General features: G+C 47.7%; 1 protein-coding gene and 1 pseudogene across 3 annotated transcripts in view; one reads left to right on the forward strand and one right to left on the reverse strand.

The window, feature by feature from the left end:
• Positions 1–24,920, reverse strand: part of cnc (NFE2 like bZIP transcription factor cap-n-collar) — a 136,656-nt gene that overhangs the window by 94,721 nt on the left and 17,015 nt on the right. For 2 of the 3 annotated variants that reach the window (XM_077627956.1, XM_077627954.1), the window contains 3 exons: positions 20,403–20,528; positions 16,513–16,612; positions 3,610–3,788 (listed from right to left, as the gene is read on the reverse strand). In XM_077627956.1, the coding sequence (XP_077484082.1) occupies positions 3,610–3,788; positions 16,513–16,612; positions 20,403–20,528 (405 nt within the window). Of the gene's footprint in view, positions 1–3,609; positions 3,789–16,512; positions 16,613–20,402; positions 20,529–22,898; positions 23,340–24,920 lie in introns of those variants that run through there. The other variant, XM_077627955.1, reaches the window with a different exon arrangement.
• LOC144094983 (uncharacterized) lies at positions 6,391–11,333 on the forward strand (annotated as a pseudogene).

Raw genomic sequence — 24,920 nt, forward strand, 5'->3', positions numbered from 1 at the left:
AGGCACAGCCAAATAAGACAAAGAGAAGCGGTACTACTTCTAACATTATCAAACAAAATGACTCAGTACCAGACAAAGAAAATGATGCCATTCACAGACGACAAACAGCTACAACACTTAACGGCTGGAGCACATCATCAGAAACAAACATAACTAGTATTGGACGTTACCAACAAAGATCACGATGGCCTGTGAAGGCGCAGCAATAACCAAAACAACCTCGAACTGCACCTTACCCAGGCTGGAAACAGAGTTTCGGTCTCACAATAACCTTCTATCGATTCAGATGAAATTGCCTCTCCACAGTTACTGTAGCCACTATAGAATGAAAAATCCTGACACCAGAGAGAACTTGATTCTGGAGCATTCTCAACAGACTGACAACTTCAGTTAGCGCCTCTCGTCTTTCCAATCATTCTACAGGTTTCGTTAGTAGCGTCAGGTTGTTGCTCTTTAAGAGGGGCAATGCCATACGCCTAATAGAGCCTGTATTTCTTCGGACTGTCCACAAGCTCATGCATTTTGTGTCTGCTGCTGCACAGTGCAGTCACACACCCACACTGCTCAAGCAACTGAGGCACAAACCGCCCAAAGTGCACTTGCTTCCTACAGCAATATCTTAGTGACACAAGACAGGCTGAGAGACTTGTGAAAGTCAAATGCACTTATTTTATGTACTTAGTTTAGTGCAGGGATACTGTCGGAAATTTTTTTTTACCTGTGCAAAGCCAGCCTAGTCGCTGCTATTTTTTTTTCTTGTATAGTAACCTGCAACTAAAATTCAGCCTTTTCTATTTGTGATCAATCGCAACTCCAATTCTTCCCATCAATGATGAGAATGAGCTGTACTTGTAATATAAGTCTCCTCAATTCGGGTTCCAGGAACTGGTAAAAAATGCCAGAATCATCCGAAAATTCAAATAAACGAACGGCCTCCCCAAAACTGCCAAACACCGTTCACATCATAGCAAATTTTTTTGGCAAAAACCAGGCCAGCGGTTGTTGCTTTTGAGATGAAAGCTACATGGCAACAACGATTTTTCTGAATAATGTCAGATGCATACTGGGTACACGCACTCAGGATTGTTAACGCAGGACTGCTCCAAAATGGCAAAGGTCTCCGCGGGCTCCTTCACAGTGCGACAAAGCAACAGCGGAACCTCCTCACAAGTGGCGTCCTTGCATGTGAACAGGGACAACTGCCCAAACTGGGAACAGCTCGTGACGAGCACACATTTTTTTCTTTATTAAAAGATCGGGAAGATATGTACGCATGGAACTGAGGAAAATGAGATGCCTTCTGGTCAAAAAATGAAAAGACCAGTGACACACCAATCAGCATGCGAAACTGCGTAAAACTACTCAGCTAGCTGGCCAATAAGCAGCCCGGCCTGAAGCCATGGTCTGGAACTAAACTCGGGTAAGGAAAACCAAAACTATGCGGCCGCACAATTTTTTGTCGTTGGAGCCCTCCGAACATCGTGCGGACAGCCGTTGCCAGACATTAGTGGTGCACGAGCAGCTCTCTGAAGTGAAATTTGACACATGAGATATTAGCACAATCGCTCGCTATGTTGTTTATACAGTGACACGGCCTCCGGTCGAGAATGCATGCAAATTAATCGGTGCCGAAACAATAGCGTCTCAATTAACCAGAGTCCAAGGCATACACTTACATGGGCATTGGCCTGAACCACGCCAAAAGTCAGAATTACCCGGATTCCCAAATCACTGTGTATGCTGCAGTTACTCGCACAATGTACTCACTTTTTTTCCAATACCATCTCAGAAAATTTGGAAGCATGTTTGCTATGCAGGGTAAAATATTTAAAAAATTTAAAGCAGCAGATAAACAAGAAATAAAGCTGGCTTGTGGAATACACATTTCACCCAGTAAGGCGCACCTTCAAAATAAACACGCACTTTTCAGCATGGTTTCTGTGTTCAAGAACATACCCAACTTTTATCTTAAACCCTCATATATAACTCGCTTAGCAGGCCATAATGCTGTCCAAAGAAAGCACAACTTCACTTCACTGCACAGCCCACAGCATTCAGCATAAAGCTGCAAAAATCCTCAATATGGCAGATCTAACAGAAAAGCGATCAGGCGTGATTACTGTTGGTTTTTGGATTCCTTGCAGAACATTCTTATTGGCTCTGCCTCCCGTATGGAAAGGTATGTAGCCGAAATTCGATAGACAAGTGCTTTATAGTATTGCGTAGTAAAACCCCTAAACAAACTAGAGACTAAGCAGTGGTTTATTGTGTAGTTGATTTGGTGTCCAAAAAAAGCCAGCATTTAGCTATAATCATCAGGAGACTGTGTGCCAAATGACAGGGGTGAATTTTTTTAAGCAAGGTAAAAAAGTAATCGTACTTTCTGACAGCCAACGTAGGGGCTCCGTTCATTATGCAAGTAAATATGGCACACCGTGGACTTTGTTCATTATTGCGACACATCACTGCAACCAACTTCAATCCCCATCAGGTGATGACTACTTATCTCAGTAGTTACTTGCAGCACCACCAAAGCTGTGGTGAGTGCAGAGGCGACATTTGGACGCTGCAGAATGCAGTGGCAGTATAAAATGGGCATATGGATAAATAGGATAATGCGTTTTTATGCACCAAATGCAACTTGAAATTGAGGCGTAATGTATGCTCACATTACATATGCTATTATTTCCTTCCCAAGTTAGTGCGCGTGGCTCTTGCGTATGCTAAGATAATGGTTCCAACATCACGGCCCGTTTTGAAGCTGGGACCTTAGATTTGGAGTGAACTGACTGTTGTTACTGGGTTTTCATTAGTACGTTCACTCGTCACAAATGGGGCATCGAGCGTTCGTTTTGTCTGATTTCACCTTGGGCAAATTCCATGAGCTATAAATTTGCTTCATGTTTTATTTTGAGTGAAGATTCTGCTGCTCGTAGGCCTAGAGAAGTCGGTTTGTTGACAGAAATGGTGCCCGATCTAAAAATCTAAGCTGCAGTTTTCGTTACGTCTCCATTTGCATATGCTGAACTAAATGTTCAGGTCCGACAAACAATGTAACGTCCCATAAAATGTTTGCATTTAGCACATGTAAGCGTGAATCCATTGAGAGCATCTAATTATACACTTTTGCAGCTGTATCCGCATATTCCGCAAGCAGATGACAAGCAGACTATGAGGCATACAGGAACACATTTAACGCACTCTTCTAATTGGTTGAGGAGGTCTCTAGCTTCCACAGTGTTCAAAGGAACCTATAAGATGGAGTATAGCTATACATAACTATTAATAAAATAAATAGCGATTTCTACTTTACAGGTGCTCATCGTAGATAATTTCATTCATTTTAATTTCAAGAACTGTGAGTAGGGCACTTTCATACTTCCAAAGAAAATATTTTCCCATTGCCAAAACAAAAATACACAACAAAGCATACAGCGAAACAACAGCTGACATCCTACCTTCACCCACGGTGAAAAAATCCTGCCTGTACGCTTGTATGTGACTGGGTGCTTGGGAATGTCCCATGTGAACTGCCTTGCTTGCGATAAGGACACTACTGTGCTGGGGGACTCTTGAAAAGACTTAGAAATAGGGAGGCAAGCCACTGACCTGGGGAGACTGCCCCTGAAGGATGCGGTCCAGCTCGGCAAAGAGAGCTTCCCGGTCCTCCTCAGGCAGGCTGAGTGTGGTGTCCTCGTCCAGGACAAAGCAGCCACTGTCCACACGCTCCCTCGTGTCCTCACGCTTGCTCTCCTCTTGGCTGCTGCCACTGCCTGGGATGTGCTCCCCTGCACACAGACCGAGCAACGACAGGCACCACTGAGAAGAGATCGGGGCCAGCAAAGTGTCGCCATACCTGGCTGGGCCTCAAGGACTGGCCTGCTAAGTGAACATATCAGGCAACACAACTGCCCACGGTAATCACTGGTCAATTAAAATTGCAGCTGGTTAATCAGGTTACCAGTTTTTCTGCTTGTTTTTTCTGCTGACTGTGTGTAAAGTGACAGGGCAAGGCTGACCCTCCTGCCACTCAACGGGGCCAGGCCGTGGGTGCGTGCAAGCAACCAGCGGTGCAGAGCACGCGGGCACAGCCAGGAAACCCTCCCCCACGTGCTCTGCCACTGCATGCGTCAGAGTGGCGCCTACACCGCCCGGCACAACAAGATCGTGAACCGGCTGAAAGCGGCCGCGCAGAAGCGATTCACAATCACCCACGTGAATCGTCCCGTGGGAACGACTAACCTCAAGCCAGACCCCGTTCTAGCGCGAGGGGAGGCGGCGATCGTGATTGACGTCATATCCCCCTTTGACAATCACAAAACTGACCCCGCCATCATACGATCTAGCACTTCATCCAGTAAATCGATAATTTCCTTCATCGTGCCGGCCTCATACTGATTGGTGCAACAAACTGGTGACCCGGACGTGATGAAACTTCTGCGCCTGCGTGGTGATGTGGCCAATAGTGAACTGGCTGTTGACCTGAGCAAGCTAGAGTTGAGGATCAGCCGTCAAGAACTGGGGAGGGCAAAGGGACAGCGCAGAGACGGCGCTGGAGGGTCTGTCACCGGGCATGGCGGAGGCGTTGTTGTCAGCGTTGGCCATGGTGGGAGCGGGTGTTCCAGCGGACGTCTGGCCCAGCATCAACAAGAACCTGCGCGCCTGGGCTCGTGCCTGCCTGGCTTGCCAGCAGTCTAAAACTCAGCGACACACGACGTCTCTCTTCGGCTCGTTCCCTCCGCCATCAGCCCGTTTTGACAACGTCCACATCGATATCCTGGGCCCCTGGCCACCTTCCGCTGGACAGTCATATCTTCTTATTTGCATCGATCGGTTTACTCACTGGCCCGAAGCGTTCCCTCTGCCTGACGCCACCAGTGACACCATCGCCAGAACCTTTGTCGACGGCTGGGTCTCCCGGTACAGGGTTCCCTCGACCATCACCACTGACCACGGCGCCCAGTTTGAATCTTCACTTTTTGATAACCTTATGACTTTACTTGAAAGTTCCCGAATTAGAACTACTGCTTACCACCCCATCGCCAACGGCATGATCGAACGCTTCCATCGTTCGCTAAAAACATCCCTCAAAGCTCAACTCGACACCACCCACTAGACTGCCTCCCTACCACTTGTTTTTCTCAGCCTCTGTGCTACACTGAAACAATATCTTTGTTGCACTCCAGCAGAATTTGTCTTCGGCTCACCCCTGCGTCTTCCTGGTGATTCTTTCGAATCTACCGATTCGTCTACAAGTCCTGACCCTACCAATTACGTGACGCAGCTCCGCTATTTTTGCCGTCATCTCTAAGCGGCACATCTCCGACGCCAGTCTCGACCATCTTCACATGTTCCATCCGAACTAGCGACTTGCACACACGTCTTTGTTCGCCGAGACTCTGTCCGCAAGCTGCTTCAGCACCCCTATGACGGCCCCTTCCATATACTCAAAAGAACATCGAAGTTCTTCGTCGACATTCATGGGTGCACTGACACCAGTTCAATCGACCGCTTGAAGCCAGCCTTCCCAGAGGACGCCCGCCCACTGGGCCTTCATGTGTGCTTTCTCTGCCCCAACCGGCCGGCTGCCCTCCTCTGCCATGTTTCCCTGCCACTCCTCAGAAGCGGGAAGTATCGTTCCGGCTCCCAGCTTCACTGGACTCCTTCACTAGGGGGGGGACTACTCTAGCAGCAGCAGCGGCCTCACGCAGCAGGAGCAGCACCAGCCGCCGAAGATGATGACGCCTAAGTGCAGCCGAATTGAGCTCCCTTCTCGTGCCGGCATCACACGCCGTCCGGCTGCACGCCATCATACGCTCTAGCGCTCTAGCCAGTAAATCAATCATTTCCTACACTGTGCTGGCCTCATACTGATTGGTGCAACAACAGAAAGGACTGACATGTAATCACTAGGCAACAAAAAGAAACAGCCTCGCAGCGTACAACACTTTGTGGAAGGTTATCACTGCAATTCCCACCAGTAGCACATTGCCTTTTATTCTGCTTTATGCTTCTATTCTGTGCTACTGTGCCCTGTGACCAGTGCAGGTTGTACAGCAAGTGCTTTTAATCAACCAAAAGAAACTTCCTCCTAGCAGGCACTCAGTGAGGACTTAGCCCGGTCATGTATTGCCATGACTAGAGTGACTTTTGGGTGCTCAAATAACGTCACAATTGTCGAAACCAAGGAAAGCATAGGGAAATATTTACATTTATTTTTATTTATCGCTTTGTTCAGAGGGAAATTAGTAGTGCAATTATTTTAGAGGTGAAAGATAACTGATCAGAAAGTAGAAGGAAAGAACCACGTCCCACCCGTGGGAATCTGAGCCCACTACTTCCGCATGACATGTACAATGCTCTACCAAGTGAGCTAATAGGGTGGCAGCTCTCCAACCTTCTACTTTCAAGTGTATATGTTTCAAGTGCAACCTAACCTTGAGAGAGTTCACCAGCACCACCCTCCACTGCAGTTGTGGATGTGGAACATGACTGAACAGGGAGGGTGGCAAGCTGTGCAAGAACACTCTTATGCTACCTATGGCATCAAGTCTGGCAAAGCTGAGACCCTCATTAAGATCTTAAGCACACACTGCCCACTGTCTGCTTAGCCGGCTGCTCCTGTGGCAAATGAAGTGGAAAAAATTGACGGTACAATCAGACATCAATGAAGCAAATCTGTAATATACTGCAATTTATGCATGTTTGCATACTGTGTACAGTGCTACCCCTAACCTTGTCCTTTTTTTTCTATCTCCTCTTTTTCTCCCTGCATCCTCTCATGTAAGGCCGCCCCTATTTTCCAGCTGCATACCTTTGCAGAAAGCAGGACGCCGGCACACGTGGAAACCGCTCCCCAGTATAAGCGAGAGCCCCCGAGTACATACCGGGAACGAAAATTGTCCCTTGACGCACGGACCCCCCCCACCCCCTTACGACGTGGGCTATCGCCGGGAAGGCACCCACAGCTTCCTGCCGTGCCTCGTGAACAAAAGCGCATTCCCAGAAGGGCCGTGACGGACACCTGTCAGGGCGGACAGGCAGTACTCGCCAAGAATGTGGAAAGACAGGCGCTAGTGAACAAAAGCGCATTCCCAGGATGGCCGTGAAGGACACCTGTCATGGCGGACAGGCAAGACTCGCCAAGAATGTGGGAAGACAGGGGCGACCCTTAATCTGGTTTCCCGGAGCGACAGACGAACCCCTTCATGCTTATTAGCTGTCCTTTCGCCCCCCTCCTCTGTTGCTGACGAGCGACCCGGACCGATGGTGGGTGGCGGTATGCATGCCTGAGGCAAGGATTAGCTCCGAAGGGAGAGCGTGTGGATACTCTCACTTGAGAGAGAGTGGTGGCGTTTTTGTTGTTTATTTAGTTTGTGTTGTTAGCAAGACTCTAGGTTCGAGGCTAAGCCCAACCCAAGGGGTTGTCCCCTTCTCGCATGTTATTTTTGATTGGAGAATTGATGCTTTGGGCGGGCCACTGAAAATGACCGCCCTTAGTCCTTTGTTAATCAAGTGCTTAAAAGTGCATGTAAACGGATGCAGTGGAGTCCAGTCTGAGCTGGGGCTCCATGCTTAGCATGTAATGTGATGCTACTTAGGCTCTAACCTGCCAGGTCGATGAGTAAAGTAGTGCAAAGTTTGTTCTTTTGTAAATTCAGTTCTGCTTTTTCCAGTTTAACTCTCTGTATATGTATGTTGTAAATATATGCTCTGCTGTCATCATCTACAAGCTCGCCTCCTGTTCATCTTCCAAGCCGAACGACACTAGAGGAAGGGTTTGTGAGCCATCCTCGAAGAAACGAACGACCTTTTGAAATTCTACTGTCGCAGCCAACAGGATTCGGCACGTCTCATCTCAAGGCCAGGCATCGCAGTGACAACCACAGGCCATCCGACACGGAGCAGCGAGGAGCTGTCAAGGGACGACTCCACCTCGGCTGCTGCCAACGCTGGTGGAACGGACGCATCATCCGGGCTCTGGGCGGCAGACAACAGAAGATCTCCGCCGGGTGAGTGGGATTTCTTGCGTTTTGTTGAGGCAGGTATGGTGGTTAGTTTGTGAGGCCCATGGTCGATACGAGGAGAACGTTAGCCGCTAAAGATAGCGAATCTAATCCTGAGAATGAAATGAGGTCGAATCCTCGCCAGGAGCAGCAATCGCTAGAGGGCGGTGTAGAAACGGGGATGGATCAGAACGAGGGAGCGACCATGGAGGATGATTTCAGTGTGGAGAGCAGGTTACAGGCCGACGACCAGAGACAGACATTGTTGCTAGGCGCTACAGGAACTGATACAGAAAAAATGGCTATTCGCCGTATGGAGTTAAAAATGGAAATGGAACTACGAATGCGTGAAATTGAATCCAGGGAGCGACTGGCACTTAAGCAGATGGAGCTTGGGCTGTCGAATGGTCGAATGTCACCGCTTGGGTCGGGACAGAGTGATGAACGGTGTATAGGCTCAGATTCAATATCACAATGCGCGAAAGTCCTTAAGGGCTACAGAATGCCATGCGATGCAGATGTACCATTGTGGTTTGAGGAGGTGGAGAAGCTTTTCACTACTTTCAATGTTCCAGACAGTAGCCGAGTGCACTTAATTTTGCCGGCACTGACAGAGCGAGTCAGATACTTACTTCGTAACCTTGACCGAGCCGAATGCACTGATTACGAGGCTGTAAAAACAGCGGTTCTAGAAGAATTAAAACTCACTCCGACTGAGTACCTTGAGAGATTTGAAAAAGCAGCGAAAAGGAAGGAGGAAACGTGGGCTCAGTTTGGTCTCGCGTGAAAGCGTATTTAATGTACTACATCCAGGCTAGAGAGGTAGACTCAAGAGAGGCTTTGACCGATCTCATGGTGTCCGATCGCATTAAGGCAAGCCTCAGCCCGGAGGGCATTGAATATGTGCACCTTCGAGAAGGAGAGAGTTGGCTGAAGCCTAAAGAAATATCAAAGGCCCTACAGACCTTCGAGCAAGCAAAAGGTAAAGGGCGGGCTGCGAGACAGATTACAGTGCCAGTACTGCAAACGGGCCAAAAGCAGGGTAATGTTGAAAAACCCGCAGTAAAGTGCCACCAGTGCCATGGACTAGGCCATGTTGCTAGGAATTGCCCCCGTGTAACAGCAAATGAGCCGCGCCAGCAACAAGCATATGGGCACAGGCGGAGGGTGCAAAAGGTCGCTCTGGTAGATGAGACAGGAGTAAAGGACGCAGCGGTAAACCAAAGCGCGGTTTTAACTGCTAAAGTAGGAGTGCCTATGCAAAAATCAAGGGCAGCCGCATTGAGACTACAGTTCGTAGAGCTTGTATGCAGAGACGTCTGCACCGAGGCATTGCTTGATACGGGTAGTGAAATGACAGTAATAAGAGAGAGCATACTACCGCAGGCGCTGACGGAACCATCGGGAACAGTGAAGCTAGTGTCGGCTTTCGGCAGATCTATTCAGGCGAAATTGGCGACGGTCCCTCTAAGTGTATCTCATACAGGAGCAATCGCAGATGATCAAAAGATAGGCATAGCATGTGCCCTCACCAATGAGCTTACTGAGGGGGTGGACTGTTTGCTGTCATCAGAAGACTGGCAGCTGCTTAAGAAGCACAGCGATAGAGCGTTCACGACAAGTACTAGTGCTGCAGTCAGTATGGCGGCAAATCAAGAACCTACAAAAGCGGCGAATCAAAATTGTGAGGCACTGGTAAGCGAAGTTGACAGGGCACCAAATGACGACGTTCCACGCGAGGCACTCGTATGCGAAGTTGGTAGGGCATCAAATGACGACGTTCCACGCGAGGAAGCAGAGCCACCTGGGAGGGAAGATGCAGCTTCACTGGCTAGCCAGCGAGAAATGTTTCGAGCAGCGCAGATCGCTGACGAGAGCTTGAGGAAGGCAAGAGAAAATTCTAAGCACGGAAAGGTGGGTATGTTTGTTACTGAGGGATTGCTACACCATTGGGATTCAATAACAAGTACTAAAATGCGACAACTCGTGCTTCCCCAAGAGAGACGAAAGGAAGTTCTGACCTTGGCGCACGAATCGCCGTGGGGTGGACACCTGGGACCAAGGAAGACCAAGGTACGCATAAAGTACAACTTCTATTGGCCCGGTATGGAAAAGGAGATTTCAGAGTGCTGCCAGTCTTGTCATGATTGCCAAATCCGCCCAGGCAGGCGTCACACTGACTACATATCCATCACCCCATTAACTAGTCCTGAACTACTCAAGAAAGAAGTAAGCTGCCAAGTGGAGGAGTTACTTAAGTTAGGAATAATTTATCCTGTAGAAAGTGAATTTGCACACCCAGTTGTGTGCGTGGGAAAGAAAGATGGGTCAATGCGAATGCATATTGACCACCCAAATTTGAATGCAGAAACTCGTTCAGATGCGTTTCCGATGACTAACTCACAGGAGCTAATTTTTCGGGTCGGCCGCGCGCAGTTTATCACGCTAGTGGATATAAGGCGTGCCTACTGGCAGGTACGGATGGACCCGCACAGCCAAGCGCTTACTCCATTTGTGACGCATGAGAGGCCAGACCATGTGCAGCACGCATTAGAAGAGAAGCTCGATTATTGGCTCTTCGGCGCCGTGGTCAATGTCATCTCTGGCCACAACCCCCTGTCATACTTGACGACGTGCACTCCACGCGGGGCAAAATTGGCTAGATGGGCGCTGCCACTTCAGTGTTATAACCTAACAGTGAAACATAGGAAATGCACCAAGAATAGAAACACAGATGCGCTATCCAGGCTCCCCAACTTGACATGGGAGTCAGGTACCACCATGCCAGCCTCGAGAAGGCGTGAATGTTCCCACTCAACCGACGCTCGATGAGCAGGGTGCCGTGTGTTGAAGTCGGGCACTTACGAAGAGACTTCTGCCTGGCGTCTGCACAGAACGGTGCCCGTGAGTGTTGTGTGCAGACTTGTGAACAGTGATGAACAATGTGGCTTTGTGTGTGCTTCAAATGTGGACTCTGCACAGTGCATGATGTGGCTGCCCGTTCAGTGAACTGTACAGCAGCATGCACCAATGTTGTGCCTTGTAGCTTTTTTGGTTATTGATTGTTTCATTGCTTTGGTTCTCGAAGATTTGAGTACCCAGGAGAAACTCTGCCTCGGGAGGGCTGACATTTGTAATGTGAAAGTGTTGCGGCCTCTTTGTTAGGAAGCATAAATGAGCTGATAGCAAGCTCGGTTTATACTCTTAGAGGGGGCGTGTAAGGCCGCCCCTCTTTTCCAGCTGCATACCTTTGCAGAAAGCAGGACGCCGGCACACGCGGAAACCGCTCCCCAGTATAAGCGAGAGCCCCCGAGTACATACCGGGAACGAAAATTGTCGCTTGCGCACGGACCCCCCCCCCCCCCTACCCCCCCCCCCCCCCCCCACCCCCTTACGACGTGGGCTATCGCCGGGAAGGCACCCACAGCTTCCTGCCGTGCCTCGTGAACAAAAGCGCATTCCCAGAAGGGCCGTGACGGACACCTGTCAGGGCAGACAGGCAGTACTCGCCAAGAATGTGGAAAGACAGGCGCTAGTGAACAAAAGCGCATTCCCAGGATGGCCGTGACGGACACCTGTCATGGCGGACAGGCAAGACTCGCCAAGAATGTGGGAAGACAGGGGCGACCCTTAATCTGGTTTCCCGGAGCGACAGACGAACCCCTTCATGCTTATTAGCTGTGTCCCGCAGTCGGTAGCGCGGCAGCATCGTGGGCCCTTTCGCCCCCTCCTCTGTTGCTGACGAGCGACGCGGACCGATGGTGGGTGGCGGTATGCATGCCTGAGGCAAGGATTAGCTCCGAAGGGAGAGCGTGTGGATACTCTCACTTGAGAGAGAGTGGTGGCGTTTTTGTTGTTTATTTAGTTTGTGTTGTTAGCAAGACTCTGGGTTCGAGGCTAAGCCCAACCCAAGGGGTTGTCCCCTTCTCGCATGTTATTTTTGATTGGAGAATTGATGCTTTGGGTGGGCCACTGAAAATGACCGCCCTTAGTCCTTTGTTAATCAAGTGCTTAAAAGCGCATGTAAATGGATGCAGTGGAGTCCAGTCTGAGCTGGGGCTCCATGCTTAGCATGTAATGTGATGCTACTTAGGCTCTAACCTGCCAGGTCGATGAGTAAAGTAGTGCAAAGTTTGTTCTTTTGTAAATTCAGTTCTGCTTTTTCCAGTTTAACTCTCTGTATATGTATGTTGTAAATATATGCTCTGCTGTCATCATCTACAAGCTCGCTTCCTGTTCATCTTCCAAGCCGAACGACACTAGAGGAAGGGTTTGTGAACCATCCTCGAAGAAACGAACGACCTTTTGAAATTCTACTCTCTCCCTGTCTCTTTTATTTCTGCCCGCTGCAGCTCAGGTGCTTCAAGCTTCGACAGCAGCTAGACGCTGCGGCTGCTGCGGCTAGCAGCAACTTTTCTTTCGGTTTTTATTTTGTTTGCTTTTTTTGGAACAAATCACCAATAATAACAACAAATCTGCAAAAGCAGTGTGCTTATGCAATTATGCTTTTGATGATTTATGCGTTGTATATTTTGCGTTTATGAGTTTGCCACATCTCTATGCCTGCACTTGCACCAATTCATTTCACCTTGTGCACTAGCGCCGTAGGCTACAGGACTGATTTGTGAGTTCATTGGTGAGATTAGTGGTGGACGGGTGAGCACCCCCTAGCTAGGGACAGTGGGGACAAGAAGTGGCCCATGGGTGGTGCTTAGTGTGGGCAGCTGGCTTTTTGATTGCATATTTGAATCTGGTTTGCAAAAGGGTGCCTGTCTGGGCTAGTCGGTACATTTCGCAAGAAAAGGTACAGCGCAAAAAAAGGCAGGACTAAAGGAGCGGACAGACACAGGCTCTGGCAGAGTGCCTGTGTCTGTCCGCTCCTTTAGTCCAGCCTGTTTTTTTTTGCGCTGTACCTTTTCCTGTTGAATTTGGTTTTGCGGTAGCTTTTTGTACTGCTGTTGCGTGGGCTTCTGGTGGATGGAGGCATTGTGGAGGGCAGAGGTGTGAAGGTGGGTGGGGGTAAGGTGGGGAGGTGGGTCGAGAGTGTTGGTGGCTGGGTGGACATCCCCTTAGCTAAGGGGGTGCAGTTGAAAGGCAGCTGGTGGGTGGCTGAAGGGCTGCTGGCTGGAGGGCTGCTGGCTGGAGGCTTCACTTCAACAAGAAGGAAGGGGAGGGGGGGGAAGCTCCTTTTACAGTAAAAAAGAGAAAAAGTAGCAATGCCATCAATCTAGCAAAAAAATATGAAAGATATTGTACCATGTCAGCTATGGTAGCAGGCAGCTTTCTATAACTGCAGTGGAAGCTACGGGTGCAGGAGAACAGTTGCTGTTGCAAGAGTGCTGTTTTCTTGGCCGTGGCTCTGCTTCTAAGGCACAACACCAGCAAGTTGACCCCAGATATATACTATGTGTATTTCTGATAAACACATGCGTTATTAAAGGTTCTAATCACGGTCAATTAAAAACTGAAATTTTTAATGCCCAGACCACAAAAGCACTCGATGGACATTTTAAATTTATGGTATCTGGCCATTTTAGGTTTTGGATAGTAGAAATGCAAAGCAATAAAAAAAACTCATGAAGAAATTATAAATTTTCTTCCATTATACACTAGCAAGATAAAATGCTTTGTAAACGTCTTAAAGCAATAAAAATTGCAGAATAATGCAATCATTTTTCGCCTACCATTAAAATTTTACACCGTTAGTAAGAAGTTGGTCCCACGTCTTAGCTTAAGCTAAATGTTGCCTTGCACCATGTTTTCTGTACCTGTAGGACCCTCTGTTTGCAGCTCTTCTTTAAAATTTTTGTGGAAAAAATCAAATGCTATTTTTCAATTTCAAAATCTGGTAGAATTCAAGTGTTCAAGAAGCCGTGCTCTTATTCAGGTCTTGTAAGGCTATTTTGATGAATAATAATGTACTTAGCTATAAGCATTCAATTCGCCATGGGGCACAAAATGCCCAATGGTTGTTTACTACTTTCACAAGTGTAGAGCAATTGGATGAGCAAGGAGCAGTGTGTGTGCTGCTGAGCAGGAAAGCTGTATGACGTGGTGCAGCACACAGAACATCCTGGAACGCACATGAATGGGGACAAATAATTAAAAACCTTGTTTCTGTGGGCTTGTATGCATGTGCAAAAACGAAAGGTGCGACAGAAAAGCACATGCACAATGAGCAGACGACGCAACGTGTCAGTTACACCAGCCCTTCACCTGTCTGTGAGAACGACGGAGCAATGGAATACCTTTCGTGAAGGTGTCATCTCCAAGGCTCGTGATGTAAGCATAGAGCAAGAGGAGGTAGGCATCCCAAAAGGAAGTGTGAAACGGCTTTGAGGTAAATGTCTTAACTGCTTTTAGAGGCGCGCATGGCTCCAGTATTTTTCAGAGACTATCTTTGATGACTGGGCTTGTTTGTTCAAATGTTCAGACCCTGGTCAGTGTCCCTTTAAGGGAACACTTAACTGGTTCCTACCCCACTAAGCTGGAGGTTTCAGGCACAGAGGCTGCTTGTCAGAAAATGATTTCTCACAAGAATCTTTTCTGAGTGTCACCTTTCAAGGGATCCATTCAAGACTAAAAATAACCCTCCCCTTTTCCTCAACTCCTACACCCTGAACATACGCACCCTCACCTTACAGCGGAAGAATCAGTGCTAAACCAGCCAATCAGCAATGCAGCGCCCACTGACTGCTGCTGTGTCCAAGCCTGCCGAGCAAAAGTCTACTTGATTCTTCAAGACTGATGTTGGCATCTCAACATGAACCCTGAACATGGACTGTGGACGCAGCACATTAGTGACCAGATAGGCCTTAAAGGGGCCCTGAAACACATTTTCAGTGCATTGTTTTGCATGTTGGTTGCATAGAATGAGTTATAGTGATGCTATTAGCATCAGTTGTACCGCGTATACTGTGGTTTTTAATATTTTAATAAGCTCGCAAAAACAAATTTGTGGCACTGACGGTGTCACCATACAGTGGCAGTTTTTAGTAACGGATATGACCTCACATAGTGCGAGCTTGATGATTGGACAAAGAGTAAATATACTGCAAATTGCGTTAATAACTATGCATTAATAACTAGAGATACGTTTTGTCAAGTTTTTGTGTTTTATATTACATTAACAAAACCAACTTGTTTGCCCTAGATAAAAGCACTGTAAATCAAGTAAAACAAAATCACGCCACCAGAGGCACTGGCTACTTTTTGCATCGAAGGACTTTACGCCTCTCTGTAAACATCCTACGACCTAGCACTAAACACTTATGGCTACTCTCTATGTATCTGAGAGAAACTTTGCGGAATCCATCCGATCGAGCCACTGCACTCGATAAGCATTCGTTTCGGTCCCAAGGAAGGATGCGTTTGTTTCACATTTAGCAGGGAGTGTGCATCGTCAGCTTGTGGAGCATCACCGGGCGGTGGCGCCAAGTGGCGCCACGTTCCCGTCAACAGCGCGCGCTCCTTGCTTGCCGTGGCCAACCAGCGCGCTAGGAGCGACAGGCGATGGTTGGCAGTAAGCAGTAGTGGTATGCGCTATGCTAAATGTGTCTTATATCTTGCGCAGGCTGTCACACTGTCGCAGTATTTCGCGCTCGAGTTCAGATCCATAAGTAAGGCAACGTCACTGATCAGTGTTCCCTTCTGCGCCGTCGACGTGACGGTGAAGCATCGCTGGGTCAGTTGGGCGTTCACATGGTTGCTGTAATCATGCAAACGGCGTTTCCAGCCTTGGCATGAACGAGTTACAGAGAACAAGCAACCATGGAGTGCAAACTTCCGCCACGTGCTAAGATAGGCTGTTTTTATTGGTCTCACTGAGTGTCGTCGTTAGGAGAGTGAAATGGGAATGGGAAGCTGCGCAAAAATCGAGTTGAGGGCAGCATTTTGTTTGCTTGTATTTTGAAATTTCTTCATTGAATAACTCCCGTTCCTATGCGTCGATTCCCGTAATTCTTTTTCAGTCAGCATCTGTGTGACAAAGAATCCAACTGAAGTGTAACCGGCATCCGTTCAAGCGGTGTTTCGCAGCCCCTTTAAGACACTGACGTATCCCTCATTGCAAGCCTCCGGTCTGTGCCAAGCGACAAAGTAGTGATTCACATGGCTTGCCATATGACTTTGGTTTGCAGCCCATAATAGGATAACGGTGGCTCATAACAGAACAAAAAAATGCAAATAATATGCACCAAATGTGGAAACAACCCGTGCAGCTTTGCAAGCAGACGAGCACTGCTCTATGCTGGAACTTCCATATTACGAAGATGGATATTAGTTTCCTACCTACATACATATTATATAAGAGAAGATGCAGGTCTTGAAATGATTTAAAAAATGCCAAAATTTCGATTTTGCAAGATTGGCATATTTGAGGTCAATGCACTCTATAGTTCCTGCCTAAAAAGTTTCCTGAATGACATTTGGTTTCCTGAATGACATTTGGTTTCAGTGTACTATTGACAAACAGCTATGCACATATTATACCTACAGCAGCACTCACCTGTCTCAGAGTCGATTCGATAATGTAAGCCCTCCCAAGGATTGGAGTCCTCGTGCATTTCAGAAAAAGGCTCATCTTCTTCCTTAGGCACTTCAGTACTCTGCAGCAAGGAGACACAAGAAACAAACTAAACTCACTCTCATGTGGCAGAAACCTTTCAGAAAGTTGCACTTTCTATAACCTCTATTGTCAGAATGCAGCACAGCTAGAAGGAGCAGGTGAAACTACAGGACACCTTGAGCAAACCCTTTAAATAGGCGCCTGTAAATGTCACAACAGAAGCCGCAAGCTAAATATACTTCTGCAAACTCCTGTGACAGAATTGCAACATAATGAGTAGATGCCTGTTCTGTTGCACTTGCAATTTTGCACATTTCAATAATTATATTAGCTAATGGCTTCTGTGCAAGTTGTTTTGTTGTAAAATAATGTATCCACATGAATGACAACAAGTTTGCCATTACATTCCTTTGCACTCAAATTGGTTTTGTCCCAGGGATAGCCAATTTTGCAATCCCTTATTCCAACATACGTACTGTGCCTTCCACGCCGCCACTAATACCGGACGTACATCTCTCAAGTGGCATGTAGTAAGAAGTGACTAGAAACATGTCTAAAGGCCTCTGCATGTGCAATAAGATGAGTAAAACCATTTTGGAAGCAAAGTACAGCAGGCACTACACGCATTTAGAGGGCTGCTTAAAGCACCAATACATATGTCATCATAATCACGATCATCAACACCAGCCCAACTATGCCTACCGCAGGACCAAGGCCTCTCCCATATCTCACCAATCAACCCTGTCTTGGGCCAGCTGCGGCCACCTTCCTCACAAAGTTCCTAAATTCGTCCACCCAACTTACTTGCTGCCACCCGCTGCTGCGCCTGCCTTTTGTTGGAATCCAGTCAGTTACCCCTAACAGTATCTATTATCTATTAGCCGGGATCGAACCCGCGTCTTTCGTGTCAGCAGCCTTGCGCCGTTACCATTGAGCCACGGCGGTGGTTCCAATTCTTATTCTCCTGGTTATTTGTCTCCCACAGCCTGGATCCACGGTTGCTACCTGACTTAAGTATATGTATTCCCTTACCACTTCCAATGCTTTGCCTCCTATCGTAAACTGCTGTTCTCTTCCGAGAATACCGAATAATCACTATTTTACGTTCACCATTCTGCTTTGTCTGTCTAGGTCCTCGATAATGCTTTGCAGTTTGTCCCCCGAGTTATTTAGCAAAGCAATGTCATCAGCGAATCGCAGGAAGACCTCAACACTAGAAGACAGAATTCAGGCCATAGTAAAAAAAAAAAAGAAGAAAGGAAATTTCAATTGGAACCAACTGGACTTTCCAAACAGTTTCGACTGGATTTTCCGATGGGTTCCAGTTGTGTTCCTAGCTATCCGACCAACTGAACCCAACTGGATCCAACTAGACCAACCAATTGGTCTCATTAGGCCCTAGGAAGTTATTGTATTCAGAACGTATTTGCAAAATGTACCTCATAATTAAGTTGCGCAAAATACACAATGTGAGAAATGTTTCTACAACTTGAACACATTACTAATGTGCAAAAAGAAAACTGATTTGTGACGCCTGCAGGGAGACACTCTGCCTGGTGCCAACTGACATTTTACAAGGAAATTGAAGATCACAAGCTTTTATGAAAATTAAGGCCGACAGACCCATACACATCACATATAAGAAACTCTACATGTTCAGACACTACAAGCACATATATATACATCCAGAGAACACACTTCCTCTCAAAGTTATATATTTATGAGACTCATGCTGGGGCCAGTGGTGCCTGGCCATTGAGTGCAGTTATTTTTAATTCGACCGCAGAGATAGTGCAGATGATGAATACAATTTAGCAGATAAAGCCACTGATAGCTCTTATTGTAAGAAGCATATTAGTTCTGCATTGCTCATCGAATACGCGAATTTTCACATGGGTAAATAGGGTGCAGTTGGATAGGCCAATTGGGCTCACCAGCTGGAAACTCAATTGGTACAACTGCAACCAGTTGGAAATCCAACTGGCTCCAATTGTTTTCTTTGACTGGGACAAATGGACAAACAGTGCTGGCCAGCTATCCATGCCTTGTTTCATGAATAAACAAGGCAGTCACAGTGCTGTCCTATTTCGGGCAGGCCCTTCAGGAGAGTACTATGTGGAAATGGAGATATCTAATTGTAGCAATAAAAGACTCTTGAACGTCGCATCTAGCATCATGAAGGCTGGGTCTGGTTATGTACACAGGCAACTAAGCTCCTGAAAGCTCGCCAGCACAACTATGTTGCTTCCTCAAAGTTACAGAAAGTAACCTGAAGCTCTTACGAGTGTGAGAACCTTCAGATTGTGAAGACATAGTGTCTGTAGTGTTGCCAAATTGTGGGAAATTTCCCATATCGTTGGAAAATCAAGCCACTGAGGGAAAAAAGAAATTTTGTTTAATAACCCATTGAAAACGTGGGAAAGTTTGGTTTCGCTAAAGACCGGTGTTCTAAATGTGCTTTCTCGGGAAAATGTGCAGAGATGAAGAAAAAATGCTGTTATCATGGCGGCCTGACTAGTGTCGCGAGAAGAAATTTGGCTTGCTGTTTCCCTTTAATTTGCGGCCTAGCCTTGAATACAGAGCCCTGGCCCATTCAGGTTCATTCAGGCTTCGAGTGCTGCGTCCTTGGATTTCTTCCAGATATAGTGGCAGTGACCCCTCCATTAATTGCTTCCAACCACTCCCAGCTCTTTACTCACACAATCCCCTATGTACGCATGTTGTTGCAAAAGGAATTCCCGAACATTTCTACGATCTATACAGGAGAGGCTAGAAAGGAAATGCAAGTAGCCGAACTGGTCTCTGTTCCAACGCAAAAACTAATAAAAACGAAGTGGTGATTGACGATGATGTGATCAAGAACCATCCAGCCCTGATGTTCATTATTAATGGGCTTTTTATTTATTTTATTTCACTCATTCTTATATTTATTACCTTGGCGGTATTCATTCTAAAATTACTATATATATTGAAAAATATATATTTGTGGGAAAAAATGGGAAATTTTTACCCAACAACTGGGAAAAAGCAACTGGCCAATGCGGCAACACTGAGTGTCAGTGTACCACACAGTATTCAGCCTTCAGTCATAAGACAATGATGACATGCTAAGTACACAACAAACAGCCAGAAGTCTTGTTAATGCTTTTTTCACAAAAGCATTAATCACAATCTTACAAAACTGTGCCTAAGTTGCCTAACAGAAAAACTTTCTGTTGTTTCCTTAGTAAAATATAGCACCTTTTATGATCAATTCTTATCTTTATTTATGGTTGTTGGATTTCGAGCTACCTGAAAAAAAAAAGTCAGTGCCTTGAATCACAATTGCAAGCTGGGCTAGTAGGTCTAAGTTCGAGTCGAGAAAGGAATAGTGTAACGAAAGTGATAGCCTTGAAGAAAAAAGAAAAAAACAAGCAAATTACTTTACATACGCACATGGCAAATGCAGATGCCAAGAGGCAGGGCATGCAGTGTCAAAAGCATCTGTTACATCTGCTGGTATTGGGTTCAAATCCCTAAGCTACTTAAAACTGAATGCTTTTTTAATGGGTACAGCTGTCCTCTAATACAGTGCACAGCTTTCAGCAGGCAGAAAAAAGACATGAAAAAGTGCCAAGTCTTTGGCACTAATCACCTTTGTTGTCCCGCCCTCAAGATGAAAACAGTATTTTACTGCTTCTTAGCTAGGTACTAGCTAGGTAGCTCACAGCTAGAGAGAGAAAGTTCCACAGCCAATGTGAAGTGTAGCAAGATCACAGAAGTGCACTTTTATGTCTGAGAAGTCAATGCTAGTTTGTCTGAACAGTGTACATAGTAGGTAAGTAGCTCACATCAGGTTGGGATGCCTTGACAGCTGCCTTACTGCTGCTTTCAGAGGCCACGTGATAGTCAAAGGCATTTCGTGAAACACCAAGGTCTTCATCTTGTTTCCATAGGATCTCAATGAGATCCATATCCTGCATGTGAAAGAGAAATTGAAGGTAATGAGGTGTTAGTCACAATTTTTCACATGCAAGCACCATTTTGTACAGGTGTAATGAACAGTAACAGCAGTACAGTAGAACATTATTTTAAAAAATGAGAAAAAATCATATCAGAAAAAACCTATGATCCAAAGCCACTAATGTTTTGAAAATGTACTTCAGGAATGGAGGTACAAATGCACTTACTGACAGTTCCTAAATATGTCAATTAACATTTGTTGTAAAAATATCAGAAGAGCTCCTTTTTTATTGCTTGTAGAATTCCGTCCAGCGAGCACTGTCATTATTGCAGAAGAAACTTTGTAACGCACCCGTTCCGCCAACCGCCATGGCTAAAGTCGCCTAAACCCATTCATCGCTGTCGTTTTGGGGGCTTTGCCCTCTACACGTAGACGCTGCGGGGAAGCCACCGCGGCAACTGACTGACTGGGTCGTTTTCGGATGCTTCGCCCCCTTGCACTTAGGCACCGCGGAGAAGGCACCGCGGCGGGTGACTCACGTTACACTCGGTTCTTACCGTGTGATCCAAGGTTCGGGCCGTCCTTATGTTGGGGACCTTATGCTGCTCGCTAACCATATCATACGGCCAGAACTTGACGAAGATTTGAACGCACTTGCCGGCAAATAGTGTTATTCGGGAATGTATTAAACGAAAAATTGCAAAACTGTATGCGGCATTTTAACTGCTCACGATTTCGAGCGCGCAAACCGGGAAATTGTACGGATCGGGAACGCATCAACGAACTCTACGGTACTTGTCTCACGCTTCGGAGCGAAATATATTTTTATATCTGGAATGAACGCTAAGAAAGTATTATGAGGACAGCTGTACATGACTGCATACATTAGCTTCCAGATGCATGCAAACACAGTTCTCGCTCTCCCTTCGGTGATTAACGGCTGGTTACATGCTAACAAATCGCCCCCTTTACAGGTCACACATTATCATCAGCAGGGGAGGGCTCAGTCTTTTGTCAAACTTTACAGGGGGTAATCCATTCATTTGCAGTATTGTTGACAATGGTCTGGTACACCACCTACAAGTGACATAAGGAATGCTTTGGTAAAGAAGATGGGGCAAACATTTTTCCCTCGTCCAGACCAGGCCAAAAGGGGAGTGCAGAAAAGCAAAGCAATAAAACATGAAGTCAAGATAACAATAACAAAGCTATCTTCAGAGCCATGAGCCACATCCATTTTGTTGCAACAAGCTCAAGGCACATACCTCACACAGAAGGAAAGCCAACTGCAATAAAGGGGCCCTTGGGTGCTAAAACCATTTTTAAATTGTAAAAGGAAATGTGTGAAGCCATTTCAATTTGGCGACACCTGCCAGTGGCACATGCTGGTTTTTCCCCATTCGAAACTATGTTAAAAAAAAAAGAGAAGGTAATGGTCAACTTTTCAATGTACTAAGTGCTTGTTTTTTTGAAAGAACCAAGTCTAGTTCCTTTACTTGCTACAGTCACCACGAGAGATAACGTCAATAATTGCATACCTGTAAAAAGACTAACACCACTGGTTGCATGTTCTGCACATGTGTTAACAGCACTTAATTACTTCAAATTGCTCAAAATGTCAGTACTGCAATAGCTCGACACACAGCATCAAGACAGTGTAACAAGACAAAGGATGGGCACTTGGCTACTTGTTGAAATGCTTGCATCATAGGTCATTAGAAAGTTGGCACAGTGAGCAAACTGCATGCTGCCAGTCTGCCTGTGCAACCATTAATAACGAAAGACAAGGCAGCAAATGGGGCCTCTCAAGCTGTACTGTAGCATATTTTATCTCAGCCTCCTGCATTATGTAAAATGGAAATCAATAAAAGAAAGAAAGAAAGACAAACGGCCCATATACCTGCCACCAGGTCCTCAGCAGCTAAGTGTCATGTGGCCTATCAAGCAAAAACATTTCAAACTGTGATCGAAAAAAAACAACATGCTATTGAGGGGCACAAATGGTGCCATCTTTTGACTGATATAATGTTAGTAATACAGTGCTGTTAACAATTTCATGATTATTGTACAATTACAATTAAAGCTGTACTAAGAAAACGTGCTTGAGTGAGAAACATCTATCGCGTACCTGTACTGACATTCGAAAGTTAATTATATAGGGAGATTTTTCCTTTTTCAGAATTTACACGTTAGCTCTAAAACTGGCTTCAAGTATTGCCTCTGACATAACGCCATCGTCCCAAAAACAACAAATACCGCAATCCGCACTGCACGAGGCTAGTACCAGAACCAAGCCACCACTTGTATTCCTGAAGCCACAGTACAAATCCGCACCGTACTGCGCGCAGTTAACAACGCTGATAAATCGCGTGAAGCCACTCACGCGATGCAGCCCGTCCGACAACAAGAGGCGGTACGAGACGGCGCGCGGTACATGTCCGTCAACCACATGGTCGACCACGTAACACTTCGTCGACGCCATGGCCAAAGCATGTGAGCACCGTCGGCGGTAGGTATGGCCGGCAGCAATTGACAGCAGTACGACGGACGAGACGCACCGGCGGCTGCTGCGCCGCGCAGTCCACGCGTGAAGTCAGACAAGCGAACGGAGGTACTAGATCACACAGGAACTTCGCAGTTTCGGTTCTGCAAAGGGAAGGCGTCAGAAGACGACAGTCGGGTCTGCACACGTAAATCGAAGGCCGCGGAAGCGCCTCCCGCACATGGGTTCGTCGCACACGGTGGTCCTCCCGGTCCGTTCAAGTCTTCGCGCGCTGCCGTCCCTTGGCGAAGGCCAGCAAGCAGGCCCCGCCAGTGCTGCTTCTCCCACGTCGGGCATCGTCAATGCGCCAGAGTCTTGACCTGGAAACGCTCACACGGGCGTTTCGAAAGAGTTCCGACCCCGACGGCACTGCAGCGCGCGATCAGGGCCGCCGAAAGAGCAGGCGGCTAGCTGGCGCTGCGCGGCGGTGGTTTCCAGCCCGGTGGCAAAACGCGTCTCCGGGCGCGGGTCCAAGGCGATCCGGTCACACGGCTTCCAAGGAACCGCCGGTGCGCAACGCACGTTTCCCAAGCGGACCGACGACGACACCCGCGTTGTGCGCGCGCCCTCGACCAGGTGTTGAACCCCGGGCGGCCCTTTGAAAAACAAGCGCCTCCACGCGATCGGGGCCCGTGCAACGACGAGTGCCTCAAAATAAGAGCGCTAGAAAGGCTCATTACGGGTCAAAGGCACGATGATCGGGGGCTCCGGGAAGATCGCGACCCAGTCCCTCGCGGCCAGTTCCGAGAAGCAAGGCTTGGCGACATCGGCCGTGATCGGGGCGGCAATGTTCCGCGCGGGCACTGCTCAGCGTGTTGGCAGCGGCCCTCGGTGGGCTCCAAAATTAAGACCTTAGGTTCACTGTAACGAGCTCTCCTCCCTCCCTCCGGACGCGCCGATTGCTCAAAGCGGCGCTTTTCACTGCGCCGGCGCGCGGGGGTGGCAGGCGGTTGTTCACTTCGGCTGGAGTCAAGGCCGGCCCGTCGCGTGACGCCCGTGGTCACCCCGAGACACACGCAGTCGTCGCCGCGCGTGACGTGTCGCGTGGCTGATACAGGGCGCGCACCTTCACCGCCGCGCGGTCCACGACAGCTTCGGCCGCCCACACTAGCGCCGCAGAAATCGACAGCAGCAGCCAAGGACAACGCAGCAGCGGCGGTCTTTATTCGCCCCGTACGCCACGAGTAGCGGCGGGCGCGCCCAGATACTGCGCCTACGCTGGGGCAACAACGGGTCCTGGCATCCCGAGTCAAGAGCCGCAATGGCGGAATCTTGGCAGCGGCGTCCGACGGGCGGTGCCTCCTCTGCGCTCCCGCCGTTGCCGGGGCACCCACCGGAGGCCGAAGAACGACTCCCATTCACCGAAATGCATGGTCTCGTCCGGCCCACAGAGACCGCTTAAATGTCCTCTTACGGCAGCCGCCACGGCGCCCTCGCGTCGGTCAATAACCGATGTCAGTCAGTAATCGTCAGCCTAGCTGCGTCCACTAACGTAAAAAGGCCTCTTCCATTAACCCTGTCCTGTGCCAGCTGCGGCCACTTTGTTCCAAGCAAACTTCTTAATCTCATCTACCCGGTGGATTGGTTATCTGTCGCACCCAGGCACGCTTGCCAAGTGTCTCTTGGGATCCATTCCGTTATACCATAAGCGACAATCGGTTAATCTGTTCTCCGCCCGCATTACATGTCCTGCCCATGCCTACTTCCTCTTCTCGACGTAGGATATATCACTAACTGGCCCACCCTGCCCTCTCCCTGTCCTTGTATACGCATACCACTCATCTTTGCATAGTTCACTCCGGTGCCCTGATTTTAAACGGCGAGTCGCACACAGTGACGACAAACGCACTCTTTGCAGTGGCC

Source organism: Amblyomma americanum, chromosome 6 (genome assembly GCF_052857255.1).
Source record: "Amblyomma americanum isolate KBUSLIRL-KWMA chromosome 6, ASM5285725v1, whole genome shotgun sequence".
NCBI classification, from domain to species: Eukaryota; Metazoa; Arthropoda; class Arachnida; order Ixodida; family Ixodidae; genus Amblyomma; species Amblyomma americanum.